Source organism: Nymphaea colorata, chromosome 1, assembly GCF_008831285.2.
Source record: "Nymphaea colorata isolate Beijing-Zhang1983 chromosome 1, ASM883128v2, whole genome shotgun sequence".
NCBI classification, from domain to species: domain Eukaryota; kingdom Viridiplantae; phylum Streptophyta; class Magnoliopsida; order Nymphaeales; family Nymphaeaceae; genus Nymphaea; species Nymphaea colorata.
Window position 1 is genome coordinate 5,399,663 of NC_045138.2, and position 14,098 is coordinate 5,413,760.

At 37.1% G+C, this 14,098-nt stretch overlaps 1 protein-coding gene across 5 annotated transcripts; it reads right to left on the reverse strand.

Moving 5' to 3' along the window:
• Positions 1-290: 290 nt before the first annotated feature.
• LOC116267996 (disease resistance protein RGA2-like) lies at positions 291-8,149 on the reverse strand. Of its 5 annotated transcripts, none has more exons than XM_031649855.2 (3): positions 7,699-8,149; positions 2,118-6,090; positions 291-867 (listed from the first exon to the last, which is right to left on the reverse strand). In XM_031649855.2, exon 2 carries the CDS (start codon positions 6,056-6,058, stop codon positions 2,162-2,164), a length of 3,897 nt encoding a protein of 1,298 aa, XP_031505715.1. In that variant the 5' UTR covers positions 6,059-6,090; positions 7,699-8,149; the 3' UTR covers positions 291-867; positions 2,118-2,161. The 5 variants fall into 5 exon arrangements, with proteins under 5 accessions (XP_031505715.1, XP_031505721.1, XP_049931574.1 ...); XM_031649861.2 differs by having other exon boundaries at positions 291-1,059; XM_050075617.1 differs by having other exon boundaries at positions 291-1,079.
• Between the last annotated feature and the right edge of the window lie 5,949 nt (positions 8,150-14,098).

Here is a 14,098-nt window from a genome sequence, read left to right on the forward strand (position 1 = left end):
ATTCGAAAAGAGTTCAACAATGTCATTGGCTAATGCGACCTCATCATGCATGCTCCTATCATTGAACAAAAGCCCTACCACTGCAGATTGTAATATGTCTTAAAGAATTCTGTGTACGAGCAAAGAATTCTGCATAGGAGCAATCATCACATTAGATATGATTTTATACAGGCTATTGCAAAAAGCAATGAGGTTGAAACCATCAATTCTGGATGAACTATCCTTCTTTGGAATCAACATAAGAGATAATAGGCAATTGCAAAGTTCATTCACACACAACATAGCATATCTTAAGTATATCAACATCATTAATAAGGACATACAACTTTTGAACATAAGTTCATTGACAATACAAAGCCATCCTATTAGATGATTAGCATCCCAGCATAGCTAAATGAAATAAAAAAATGTTTATTTTATCAAATCATTACCACACATAATATACCTGTCTACATAGCCAACAATGAGAAGGTCGGTGATAAAATTGTTGAATATCACCTTTGAAAGGCCCAATTTGAGCTATCGGCAATTGGCTACAAAGGTTGGATTTAAGTCATGGTGTCATCCAATCATTTGAGAATTAGGTAGATGACAGCTCTCATTAATCAAACTCTTTGCTCTTACACCTTTTTTAGTGAAAACCATGTACCCAAGGGCAGTTGCAGATATTGTTATTCCAACCCTCCAGCGACAAACCTTCATAAACTTATTAATCAAAGTAATCTCCCATATAAGCTATAATGGCGGTTTACTACGAACAAATTAACAAGGATAAAAAAACACACAACTAAACATGGAAGTGTACAAGCACATGATCATGTGCAGCAGATTTGAGAAGAGGTGATGCTAAGATGACGAGCAGAAAACCTGTAAAACAAATTAAAGAAGACATTTTTATTCATAAGGACAGCAAGAACAGTTACATAGATATTATCCCAAAAAAGGAGTACAGTCAAAGAAGAAGAAGAAGAAGAAGAAAGAGATGCCAAGAATAACCCATAGAAGTACTTCCTTTTTCCCTCATACTTGTTCTCCATGACCAACTTAATATTGAGTAAGCTGAAGATACATGGCAAATTCTGCAATATTAGTCCAGGGTCCACGTTCAGAATTAACTAAATATTTGGATTTATTTTTTCGGGCACACATACACGGAGCAGTACCTTTAGACATTTTTTCAAGTAAATCACACGGAGCTTGTCCATATTTAATGGAAACAAACAGTAAATGCAACACATGGTTTTCAAGGCAGGTTGGAAACACTTGGCATCTAGTAAAATCAACAAGACTTCATTCTAGGGATAAAAGCATGAACATGTACACGGAATAGTTGAAAAAAAAATGTCAGATAATTAATTGCTAGCCAGAATACGCAAAACACGTTTACCATTTAGGTGTAATTTTTGCTCAAACAAAGGAAAAAGTGTCACCACAATTAAAACTTTTTTTAATATATATATATATATATACATATATATATATATATATATATATGCTAAAACATCGGTGTTGAATTTATACCCTATTGAAAGCTAAACAACTAACTGACAGCTTAACGAGTCACAACCATAGTGGGCGTTTGGGTGACACATTATAACGACAAAAAAAAAAAAACTTTTTGGTCTGTCAACTATAACTGAGTTGAAAAGTTAAAATGAGTAGGTAGAAAAATGTTGCTCCTCATTTTTATTACTTTTTATGCACCTCTTCACGATCTTGCACATCTAATTATATTTAAAAATTAATAAGTCTATTTCTACTTTTTAACTATACGCAAATTAAGTTTTTAGATACTTTTAATCTTCAATTGCTCAAGTGTGTTCAAATATTTTCAACAACTGGAAGCATAGACACGGCAACCTTCATGGGGTCCTCCTTTAAGAATTAATGAAATATTTGGAGGCTTTTTTTTTTTTGGGGAAACATACAGGAAGTTGCGTTTCACTTAAACAACAGATGTTCAATTAAATCTCATACAGCAACCATCTTTTTTTTCTTTTACCAAGAATGTTGAAAGCTTGTCCACATTTAAGCAGTTTAGCTATTCCCATCCTCACGACGGCTCCTGTGTACCATTGAACTTATAAAAAAGAGAAAAGGGTGGTGATGAGACGTACCTCCCATATGTAGGCCCTTGATGAATATTTTTGCTCCTGCTTCCTCATGTGGCTCCTCCTAATAGTAGTGGACAATTACCCGAAACCTCTAACCCATTTCCCAAGCGGACTTCCAATCCTGCTGGTAGGAATGCCAGTTTGGGGCAATCTACAATTAGCAACTCCTCAAGCTTGGGGAGGGTAGTCAGGCATTGTGGCAATGAAGCCAACTCTGGCAAAGCAATTAGTCTAAGGGCTTTCAGGTGGACAAGGTGTTGGAGCCCGTCTGGCAGTGTTGGGCAATTTCTAATTTCCAACCCTTCCAGCTTGGGGAGGCGAGTCAGGCATTGTGGCAATGAAGCCAACTCTGGCAAATCATTTAGTGCAAGGACTTTCAGGTGGATAAGGTGTTGGAGCCCGTCTGGCAGCAATTTTAGGTTGGAACAGCCTATAAATGACAACCATTCCAGTTTCGGAGGAACAGAGAGGTGTGTCCGCTCGGAAGGAGAACATTGTTCCTCAGTTGGCTGATCTCTTGAATGTGGTGAATGCTTGAAGAGTCCATCTAGTGTAATGACCTCAAGGTTGCATATAGTAAGAAACTCGAGTTGCTTCAGTTTCTCCCATGGTCCTTGCAAGCTGCTTGTTGCCCCAGAAAAACCTAATATCAATATTTCAAGGCTCGAGAGACGCCACAACCATTCAGGCAACAGAGTTTGACTGGGCAAACAGATGAATCCTAGTGCTCTAAGACGTTGAAGAGCTTCAATATGAGAAGTTGTAACATGTAAACAACATAAGGGCCCATCCATCATCAGATCTCGAATCTTGGTAAGTGGGAGCAACCAGTCAACTTGAAAACTCACATTTGGACAACGATGCATGGAAATAACTTCAAGCCCAATGGGTTGATCATCTTCCCTCCAGAGAGCACGCAACTCCTCACAACTATGAATTTTCATGTCCGTTAAAGCAGGAAAAGAAGGCAATGCCCTCAGTTTCGGACACAAATATATATCTAGTTCATGCATAAATGGCAACGTTGCATTTTCCTTTCTTTCGAGTGACCATCCTTCCCAATTTTCACAACCACGAACTTTTAATTTCTCCAATTTGCCCATGAAAGTTAGTTGTTTCAGTCTATGACATTCCACCATTGTCAGCGACGTCAAGATAGGCATGTCAGGCAATTCCACCAGTGCAGGACACCCACGAATTTCCAGCTCTGTCAGTGCAGGCATGTTCAGTTCAAACTCTGCTTCTTCTTTTTCTAGGAGAGCACTCAATTCATCACAGAAATTGATCTCCAGCCTTTGCAGACTGGGAAGGTGAGGCATGCTCTTCACCTTTAAACAGTTGCTTATTTTTAATGTTTTTATGCAATATTTCTCAGCTCCTTTTTCAAATCCTTCCCAATTATCTAAATTGCTCATTTCAACACTCTCTAGTTTGGGGCAAAATGGTAGCTGCGTGAAGCTTGCACATCCATCTATTACAAATTCCTCCAAGCATGGGCTTGCAGCCAACGTTTTTAGATGGTGACAATCATGAAGATGCAAGCACTTGAACATAGTAAAACTAGGCAATTTTTCAATCCATGAGCAAGACTGAAATTTAATTGTTTCTAGGTGTACACAGCCATCAAGCCAATCGATAGGAAGCTTCTTTCCACAGTACCTTGTCAAGGATAGAGACTTTAGATTAGGTGGCAGCTGTAGTTCTTGAAGTAGTTGCTCTTGGTCTTCTGCAATTTTCTTTTTTTCTTCCTCTGATGTTTCTTCACCGATAATAATCTTTCCAAATGAAAGATTTAAACTTTCAATGTCTTTCTTTTCTTGCAGCAGAGCTTCACTTGCATCATTGATTAGTGTTACCCTCTCCAAGTTTTCAATAGTTAACTCGCCCTTCAAATTGATCAAATTCTTCAACTCTTTTACGTTGCAGCCAACAGTAGCTTTATTTGCATGACATATAATAAATCTGCTCAGGGTACGTAAACAAGTAACTTTACCCAAACCTTCAGCTACAAACTCAAGCTGATGCGTATTTTCCAATCCCAGGTGTCTCAAGTTGCACAACTGACCTATCTCCTTGGGCAGCTCTTGTATCTCACTGCCATCTAAAAGCAATGATAGCAAATTCTGGAGTTTGCCAATTGAAGCAGGCAACTGCTTTATTGTTGTGTCCCTTAGGTCGAGATGTTTCAAAAGAAGAAGATCACCTATAGAGTCAGGTATTTTAGTGAAACTTCCTCCAGTCAAGTCCAGTACCCTCAACATTTTAAGATTATTTATGTACTTGTCAAGTGGATTCTCAGACAATGGTTTGAGACAAAGAAAGGTCCGTAGTACATGATTCCTTTGCAATCCAATTTCATCAAGAGAACTAAGATGCTTCCTTATTGCTAGATGGCGTGTATTCTCGTTGACATAATTGTGTGCATATTCTTTTCCAGCAACGTGTGTGGCTAAATCATGAACAGTGTCATGCATTTGAAGAGATAAGCCATCTGGATTTGTTAGCTGAAATAAACGACGACCAACCATATCATCTATATGATGGTTTGCAGCAACTTCCATATTTCTTTCATTAGCATTCTCAACAAGCCCATGAGCCATTAAATTCATTATAAAATCTAGCTTGTATAAGGGAACACCCTTTTGGTACAAACTGAAGTACGTGAAATAATGTTTTAAAATTGGAGATAAATCATCATAGCTTAATACGAGCCCCGGAAGCAAACTAGAGTCAGAAGTTGTTGAAGGTATCTTCAAATCCCAAATCTTGCTGTTAGCGATGAATTCCCAATCTTCTCTTCTCCTTTCCTTTGACTGCATTACCTTCCCAACAGTTTGAATCACAAGTGGGAGACCTCCACATTTACTCACTATGTTTCTTCCAATTTCTTCTAAATTTAGCCTCTTCAACTCATCCTCTGTGATCAATGCTTCACGCAAGAACAATTCCCAGCTTTTCTCATGCGTAAAGCTTTCCAATTCAAGCATGTATGCTGCTCCAATCCCCTTCGAAATATGTTCCTTCCTACTTGTCATTATAATCCTGCTTCCAGGTGCACCCTTCTTAACTAGGACATGCTCCAACCGCTCCCACCAATCTAGGTCCCACACATCATCTAAGACCAGCAGAAATTTGTTCTTTGAAGTTGTTGAATGGACCAATTGAATCAACGTGTTCAACTCAGAGACATTGACCTCGTCCTTCTTAATTTGTTCAACTATCCTTTTAGTGACATCTATAGCATTTGGCCGTTGCAAAATGGAAACCCACCACATAGATTCTCCAAAATGTTTCTTTACTTGATCATTATCGAAAATCATTTGGGCAAGAGTTGTTTTGCCAACACCACCAATACCAACGATGGAGATGATTGAAACATTACATCCCCCTCCACAGGTTGTTGTATCCTCACCAACCAGCTTCTGGATGAGAGTTGTTTGATCATTTTCTCTGCCAATGATGTCTTTTTTATCTATGAAACAGCTGGTTGCTCGATCATTAGTTATTTGTAGAGATCTTGTAGCAAATTCATGAAGAATATTGTGGTATCGGTCTTTCTCTTTGGAAATTTGAGCAAGTGTCTCATTGATGGCTTTAATGTCTTTCCCAAGTTTATAGCGGAGACGTATGTGATTATCACATGAAGATGGGAAGTAATTAACAAAGGGGCTGCATACCTGCTTGTTTTGGTTGATTTTAGCTTGATACTTGTCAATAATGTCCTCGGCATCATATGCAACATCCTTGAGTTTCTGCAACCAATCCTTCAGTCCTTCAACCATGAAATATGGCAGACCATCTGCAACTTTCATTGTTGATCTGATTGCTATCATCTCGCTTTTTAAGTTCTCCAGCTCTTTCTTGGCACTGTAAAAGACTCCAACCTGATCGGATATAAGGGCTGTCAACTTGTCCAGCACTAGACCAACTACTGCATCGGCCATGGTTGGGTCTTCTTCTACGCACAGTTTTTGTTCTGCAAGGCGAACAATGAACATTAGAAAGTTTGTAAAAAAGTAAAGCCTTTTACTTTTTTTATATTCACAATCTCAAACTTGGCATCAGCGTAGGCGTATTGATTGCATCACTTGATTTTGTAGCAGGCCTGGCTTTCATAATTTTGACCCCTTTAAAGAAAAAAAAGAGTAAAAGATGAAAAAAGAACATAATTTCATTATAGCTCTTTCTCTATTTTGGAGCTTTTAACCTAATAGGGCCCGTTTGAATAGTTGAAACTTTATTGTAGAGGTGGACAAAAATCCAAATTCGGTGGACAGATCCATTATAAAACAAACACGAAACTAAACACCCACGACTTTCCATGCAGATGTGAAACTTTACTTCCTGCAAGAAAATCACACCAAAATAGGTGGAAGTTTATTCTTGGGCATTTTTGCCTGCATATTTTTAATTTACTTTGTAGAACTATTGTTAAAAGCATATGGTACAAAGATACCAGAAACAAAAGTTCTAAGAAATCAAACAAGTGAGAGTACATGAAATGTGGAATAAAAATTTTACCAAAAAAGGTACTTGGCACTAAAATACACTGTGATGTGTGGATATTTAAGAAGACGAGAATTCCATTTAGAAACTTTGCTTAATTATCTGAGAGAAAATCATGTATGGTCAAACTTTTCTTGCCATACGTGGGGGTGATAAATTGAAGCTTAGATAACTTGATTTTTCATGGTATTGTCTGGAAGTCCAACTTAATTGCAGAGTCGTCAGCACTTGTGATTTGAATAAATTCCTATAAACTTCAATTTAGAGTCCACACCTATGCATAGGTTGACAGCTCAATACAGCTCGTGTGCAGACCTAACAAAAAAAACGGCTTTCTAGGAGAAAGGAAACCAGATTTTGAAAGCTCAACTTACCACAAGTTTCTTAATCATTTGTCGATTTGAATGCGGTTCGGTGATCGGATGTTTCAAAGCATCTGTAAGCTTCCTCTCAAACAAGAACCAGTACTTAAATTTTGCTAAATTCTACTTCAGTTCCAAACTTTACATAATTCTTAATCACTTGAAATATTTTATCATAATTCTCAAATAAGGTAGGCATCACTCGTGGGGCCACCCTTTTTGAAGTCCTTAAATCACTTTTCATCTTGGATATATGTTTTAGGCTCTCTGATTTGGTTCGACTCCCAGGATGAAAAATTTTTCAATGACTTTGTCTTGGGTGGCTACAATTTTATCAATTTAAACTATCTGTTATTGGCCCCTAACATAGGACCATGTGTAAGGGGTCAGAAATAATTAAAATGCCTTCGATGCTGGAATGGAAGGCTCCCTTGTAAAGGCAACAGTGGAATGAGAAAACATGCACCCCATAAGATGACAAACACTTGCCTAAGCCATTAGAACATGGCTTCCCATGTTAACAACATAACACAAGAAGTGGCTCTAACTTTAGTTTACAAATTTAACATAAAAATCTAGTTTGAACAGCCACATGGTTACTTGCGCTATACTGGTGAATGAAATTTCATGAAATTTAATGATTTTTTCTTTTCATTCACGCACAAAAAAAAAAAAAAAGTTTTTGGTAAAATAAAAATGAAAATAAAAGAAAGTACCTCCTTTCTTTTACTGCATAAGCGGCACAATCATAATGGCGAACTCAACCTTATCTGGTTGAGCAGCCATCTCTTGTCTTCAAGGATGAAAAGCAATCTTGTCTTCAAGGATGAAAAAAAGGAAAACCAAAACCAGGGAAAGCCATGCCTTGTCTCGCTTTGTGCTGTTCCAATTTCCACGATCAGTTAAGTTGTTTCGGAATCAAGTTGTTGTGGAGGCCATGTGATCTCCTCACAAACCAGAGAGCTTTGTGGCTGATGCGGAGTTGCGATGGGCAGACCAGAAGGGCGAAGCGGTGGACTGCTGGTGCACTGCCAGGACTTGGACAGAGGGAAAGGGCAGCAGCGGCAGCACAGTGGTTGTGGCGGCGCTCCTCCAAGGACGCGCGGAGAAGAAGAGAAAGACAGACAGAGAGGGAGAGAGAGAGAGGGTTTCATGCAATATTTTTCATAGCAACCAATGAAATAAAAAGGAAATACAAAACATTAAAAAAGAGAACGAAATGAGAGAGAGACAGGGTGTGCAATTATTGACAAGAGAGAGATATGGAGAGCGTAACTGGAAGAGAGAGAGATGGCAAATTAAATGAGAGAGAGAGCAATTAATGGAGAGACGTTAAGGGCAAATTAAATGTGGGAGAGAAAGAGAAATGGTTTAATGGAAAGAGAGATAAAGTTACAAATTAAATGTGTGTGTGAGAGTCTCACAGAAAAAGCGGAAGTGTCATGAATGGAGAGTGAAAGAGACGGTCAATCAAATATCAATGGCTGTCATATTTTCTTTGATGCAGTAGCTGAGTCAACCTTCATCTCATCAATTTAAGTCGTGGGCGGCAGCTGATTCATTAATGGCGAGGGTCCATGTGGAGCTTCCATGTACGCAACGGATGGAGATGGAAGAGAACCCCGTTTGTACAAATCTTTTTCAAAAAAAGAACTGAGTATCAATCGGTGCACAACTATTTCTGGTTTTCTTTGTCCATTGCTGTTATAAACTTTTATGACATTCAAAAACTATAAAAAGCTTTATATTTATGCAACTTACTGCCGAATACATGAAAATAGCAAGTTTAATAGGTTATCGGTTATAACGTAAGATCTGTACTTCCTGTTAAATCAAATAAACTGCCTTTCATGTGCACGGGAATCAGATTTACATTTTTCCAACTTACATCCTTTTCCAAATTAATCCTTTGAGTGGATATGTCTCCATCCCTTTTATTAGCAAGAAATGAGATATGTATAAAAAACAATAGAACGACTCAAATCAGGAGTGCCTCGACGGTTGCGGAGCATAGCATTGACTTCAATACTAGAATTGAGATGGAGAACACACTCTATTGGCCAGTACTTCTCCATAGTTAGCAGGTAATTAAAGCAGACGGAGACCCTTCTAACCTTGGTAGCCAAATTCCTGTTATTAGAAACCAAAAAGAAATTCGTATCAGCTCTTGGAGAAATGGAGTAAGAAACTTTTGAAAAAAGATTTAATGAAAAATACTTCATGTGTCATAAGCGATCCCAAAAAACCAATCCTTCCAATGAAGTAAAAAGCCGAATACATCAATTTATCTACGATCGAATTCTATTATATTCTATTTGTTCAAATACAAACGGAAATTAAATAAAACAAATTACAATAGATAAACTAAATATAAATAATGTAAGGCCCTTGTGTTAGATTGGCCTTTCCATCTGCCACACCATTTAATTATAACTGAATGAGAACTAGACGAAATAAACTGCATGACCAAATTTACCCATCTAGGTCATAACATGCTGTAGAGGAAGGGCCATAGCAATCGGTCATAGGGTTTGGCAAGCTCCAACCTGAAAACAATCACATAACCTGAGCACAATCACATTCCTTTTAGAATTAGAGAAGAGGTAGACAATGTCACTGGCTAAGGCAATCTGATCATGGATGCTCCTATCATTGAACAAAAGCCCTTTGATAGAAATTTTGGAGAAATTTGGAGTGTTGCAAATAGATGCCCGTTAATGTATTTCTATTTTTTGAATTTGAAAAATAATTTCAAATATTTTAAATTCATTTAAAAAATGAAAAAAAAGAATGGTAACCAGTAGCAGTACTGTACGTATCAACAAACAATTGATATGATATGTATCAATTAAGATGGGTCAGGAGTGGCACCCTGAAGCACTAAAAGCATACCTTGTATCCTAGAGGGTTCAGAGGTTGGATAAGGGCTTGAACCTCTTTTTAGCAGTTCTATACCGTATCGACAAGCAATTGATATGATATGCATCAATTAAGATGGGGGAGGAACGGCACCTCGAAGCATTGAAAGCAGACCTTGCATCTTAGAGGAGTCAAAAGTTGGGTGCGGGCTTGAGTCTTTTTTTTGGTAGTGAGAAACCCTACTCACCCAAAACTAATATGATTGATATGAACCAATATGGGTGTATTGACATAAGCACCAGCCGTCCTTCAAGACTGAGACAAGTTGGTGCTAGAAAGAATAAGTTGGATGCTATAAAGTAGTTGAGATTTAAATAATAAAAATATTCAGTTTATAATTATTTTAAATATCAACAAATAAAAAATGAATAGACCGACACAGATGGCTCAAGTCGGTCTCATATAGATTAGCCATCAAGATCGCTATAATACATGGCAAATTCTGCAATATTAATCCAGGATCTGCCTTTCAGAATTAACAAAATATTTGGATTTGTTTTTTTGGGCAAACTGACAAGGATCAGTACAGACAGATTTTCAATTAAATAACAAAAAGTTAGCATTTTTTTTCCTTTTACCAATAGTATTGAATGCTTGTCCATATTTAATGCAAACAGTAAAATGCAACACACGGTTTTCAAGGCAGGTTGGAAACCCTTGGCATCTAGTAGAACCAACAATACTTCATTATAGGGACATGTACACCGAATAGTTGAAAGAAAAATGAAATAATTAACATGTTAAGGTAGCTAGAAACTAGCCTTATTCAAAAGGGAAACACCCTCAAATATATATATATATATAAAAGCTAAAATGTCGGTGTTGAATTTATACCCTATTGAAAGCTAAACAATTAACTGACAGCTTAACGAGTGACAACCATTAGAAACAAGCTCTAAGAAGCTCTGAGCTAACCATCAACTGGTTGGCCTATTAGATCCTTCTCCGGATCAAATAGAATATATTGCAATTGGATAGAATTAGATGGTAACGAAATTTTCATGTTAAAGCTCACCTAAAATCACTACTATTTTAGTAATTTAATGCTTTAATTCACAAACATCTAAACTACCAATTAAGACCATTAATCCTTTTGGGGATTATTCAATCTGTTCTTTGTCCAGTTCCCATATAAACCCTTTCGATCTAGCAAACACAACTTCAATTGATGTGTAAGAATAGAGACATACCATTCTTGTGCAACGATACCTCCAAGCCAAGGTCCATTTCACTTACCTAATGGTGTTCATTTGCCTTGCTGTTGTAAACTATTTCTCTTGTCCCATGGCGCGAAGCCCATTAATCACATAAACATTATTTAAAAGAAAGGTAGAGTTCCATAAGCCAATGGATCGATCGACTTTATAAATGCTACATACATATATGCATAAATACACACATATGCATAAATACACACAGAAAAATAGGATTTGAGATACTCGGTATATAACTAAAACCTCAAATCCTTGGATCTGAGCAGTGATCTCAAATCACCTTGAATGTCAGATCTGAGGTAAACAAATGTACCCTAGTGGGCGTTTGGATTTATAAAGACCAAAAAAGAACAAAAAAATATCTTATTTGCAGGCACATTAATTGATCATTTTTATTATGGATTGAAAAGTTAAAATGAGTAGGTTGAAAAATGTTGCTGCTCATTTTTATTACTTTTTATGCACCTCTAATTATACTTAAAAATTAGTAAGTCTGGGCACTGTCCTATAATAAGAAAGCCGAGTTGATTCAGTTTCTCCCATGATCCGTGCAGGCTGCTTGTTGCCCCAGAAAAAGCTAATGCCAAGGCTTTAAGGCCCGAGAAACGCCACAACCATTCAGGCAACAGACTTCGACGGGGTCCGGCGGAAACCATGTCCTTCAGTACAGTACATAATTTTATCGTCAGTAACAGTAATGGTGACCTAGCTATTTTGTGCATCACTTAGGCTGTACTTGTTTGTTTCGGATCTTAGATCCGTGGTTGACTTGGACCATCAGATTAAAACTCTGGGTTTTGAGATCCAATCCCATTTAGATGAAGGGAAAGTGAGAGAAATGAATAAAAAAGAAAGCATAATTATGTTGGGGATGACTAATTAAAGAGAAGGAAGATGAAAGAAAATTGAAAAAAATATGTTTGGGAGAGAAGGAAAGGAAAAATATTGACCAGGTAGTCCATCAAAAAATTGAGAGATTGCAAGGAAAAAAAAATGACATTTGTTTCCTTCCCCATCCTTATAGTATCATCTTCTTTCTCTCCGTCCAAGCCTTGAGGGGCATGGTATGGATAGTTAGACTGGTGAGCTGATGAAAGTCCAGTTGCAAATTCAATTCTTATGGACCAAGACTGTAAATGGTTGGTGCACATACTCTAGTTGATGGATGTATCATTCTCCACCTATGTCCCAAATCAAATCTATACCTTAGAGACATGAGAAACTGATGAGGGGCCTGATATAAATGTGGTTGAGTGTCCAAGAATATATGGATTAAGCAAAAAAGGGTATTGATAATAATATGGGGGATGTAGGTGGTTCTATGCTTGTAGGCATCTAGCGATGTCAATGGAACAATTTTGAATTGGATGCATCCTTTAATATCCACATATCTTGTTCATTGGATGATTGTTTGCATATTTGGATTTGAATTCACTATTGTTCATTGGATGATTGTTTGCATATTTGGATTTGAATTCACTATTGTTCATTGGATGATTGTTTGCATATTTGAAGAGAGAAGGTGTGCAAGATACGGAGAGTATAAAAGGAAGAGATCATTGAAGAGAGATAGATGACAAGTTAAATGAGAGAGAGAAAAAAGTGTAATTAATCGAGAGCAATTAAATATAAATGGCTGTCATCTTTTTTTTTTTCGGTGCACTAGCTGAGTCAACTTTCATTAGATCAATTTAAGTGAATTCGAACTCGATTCATTCCAACAAAGAAGTTCAAATTAAAACTCGAACTTAATTAGTTTACAAGATAAGGTAGCTCGAACTTGGGTTTAAGATGAGCTTTTCCGAGTCAAGTCTAAGGTACTACACCCATTCTTCATGCCTAGGTTTCGCACATGTGGTAGGGTTAATGGCTTCAGATGCAATCCATACATCAGGTCGTAGTCTAGGCAGTGGCTTTGTAAATAATAGTCACATATATTGCAGTTTTTCTAAAAGGACGCGATAAAAATGCGAAAAACACTTTGGCCCAACGGCAAAATATCACTTTTTTTTTTTTTTTTTGTAAAAAATCAGCCAAATGAAAATGACGCAAAAATTGTACTTTTTTTTTTCTCATTTCTTTCGCATCTTATCTGCTGCATTTGAATTCTTTTCTCAGTGTTGGCATGGCAGTAATATTAGAACGGAAACAAAGAAAACCTCTACTTCTTTGACTTTGGAAGAGATGAGCTGTTTAGAGTTTAGTGAAGAGGAAAACGTTTTCAATGGGCAAAGGGGGATCATCTTAAGGTACTGATTTGGGAAAAAATCATCAACGTTGGAGTTATGGACCACCAGGACTCACTGCTTGAAGATCTTGCTATCATTGAAAAAAAGGCCTTTGACTACGACTCAAGAATTCTGCATACGAGCAGAGAATTCTGCATAAGAGCAGCCATCACCTTAGAATATATGATTTTATATAGGCCATTGCAAAAAGCAATGAGATTGAAACCATCAATTCTGGATGCACTATCCTTCTTTGGAATCAACATAAGAGATAATAGGCAATTGCAAAGTTCATTCGCTCACAACATAGCATATCTTAAGTGTATCAACATCATTAATAAGGACATACAAGCTTTGAACATAAGTTCGTTGACAATACAAAGCCATCAAAATGGATAATTGACATCCCAACATAGCTAAATGGAATCAAGCAAAATGATTATTTTATCAAATCATAACCACACATAATACCTGTGTACATAGCAAATCATGAGAAGGTTGATGGTAAAATTGTTGAATATCTCCTTAAAAAGACCCAATTTGAGCTACCGGCGATTGGCTACAAAGGTTAGATTTAAGTCATGCTGTCATCCAATCATTTGATACTTAGCTCTCACTGATCAACTCTTTTCTGTTACACCTTTTTTAGCCAAAACTATGTCCCAAGCCTCCAGCGACAAACCTTCAAAAACTTATTAATCATAGTAAGCTCCCATAAAAGTCTTAATAAATTAAGAAGGATAACAAACACACAA

What these genes read in the sequence shown, in the direction of transcription:
- LOC116267996 (XM_050075618.1), bottom strand. Translation starts at nt 6,058, where the DNA reads ATGGCCGATGCAGTAGTTGGTCTAGTGCTGGACAAGTTGACAGCCCTT.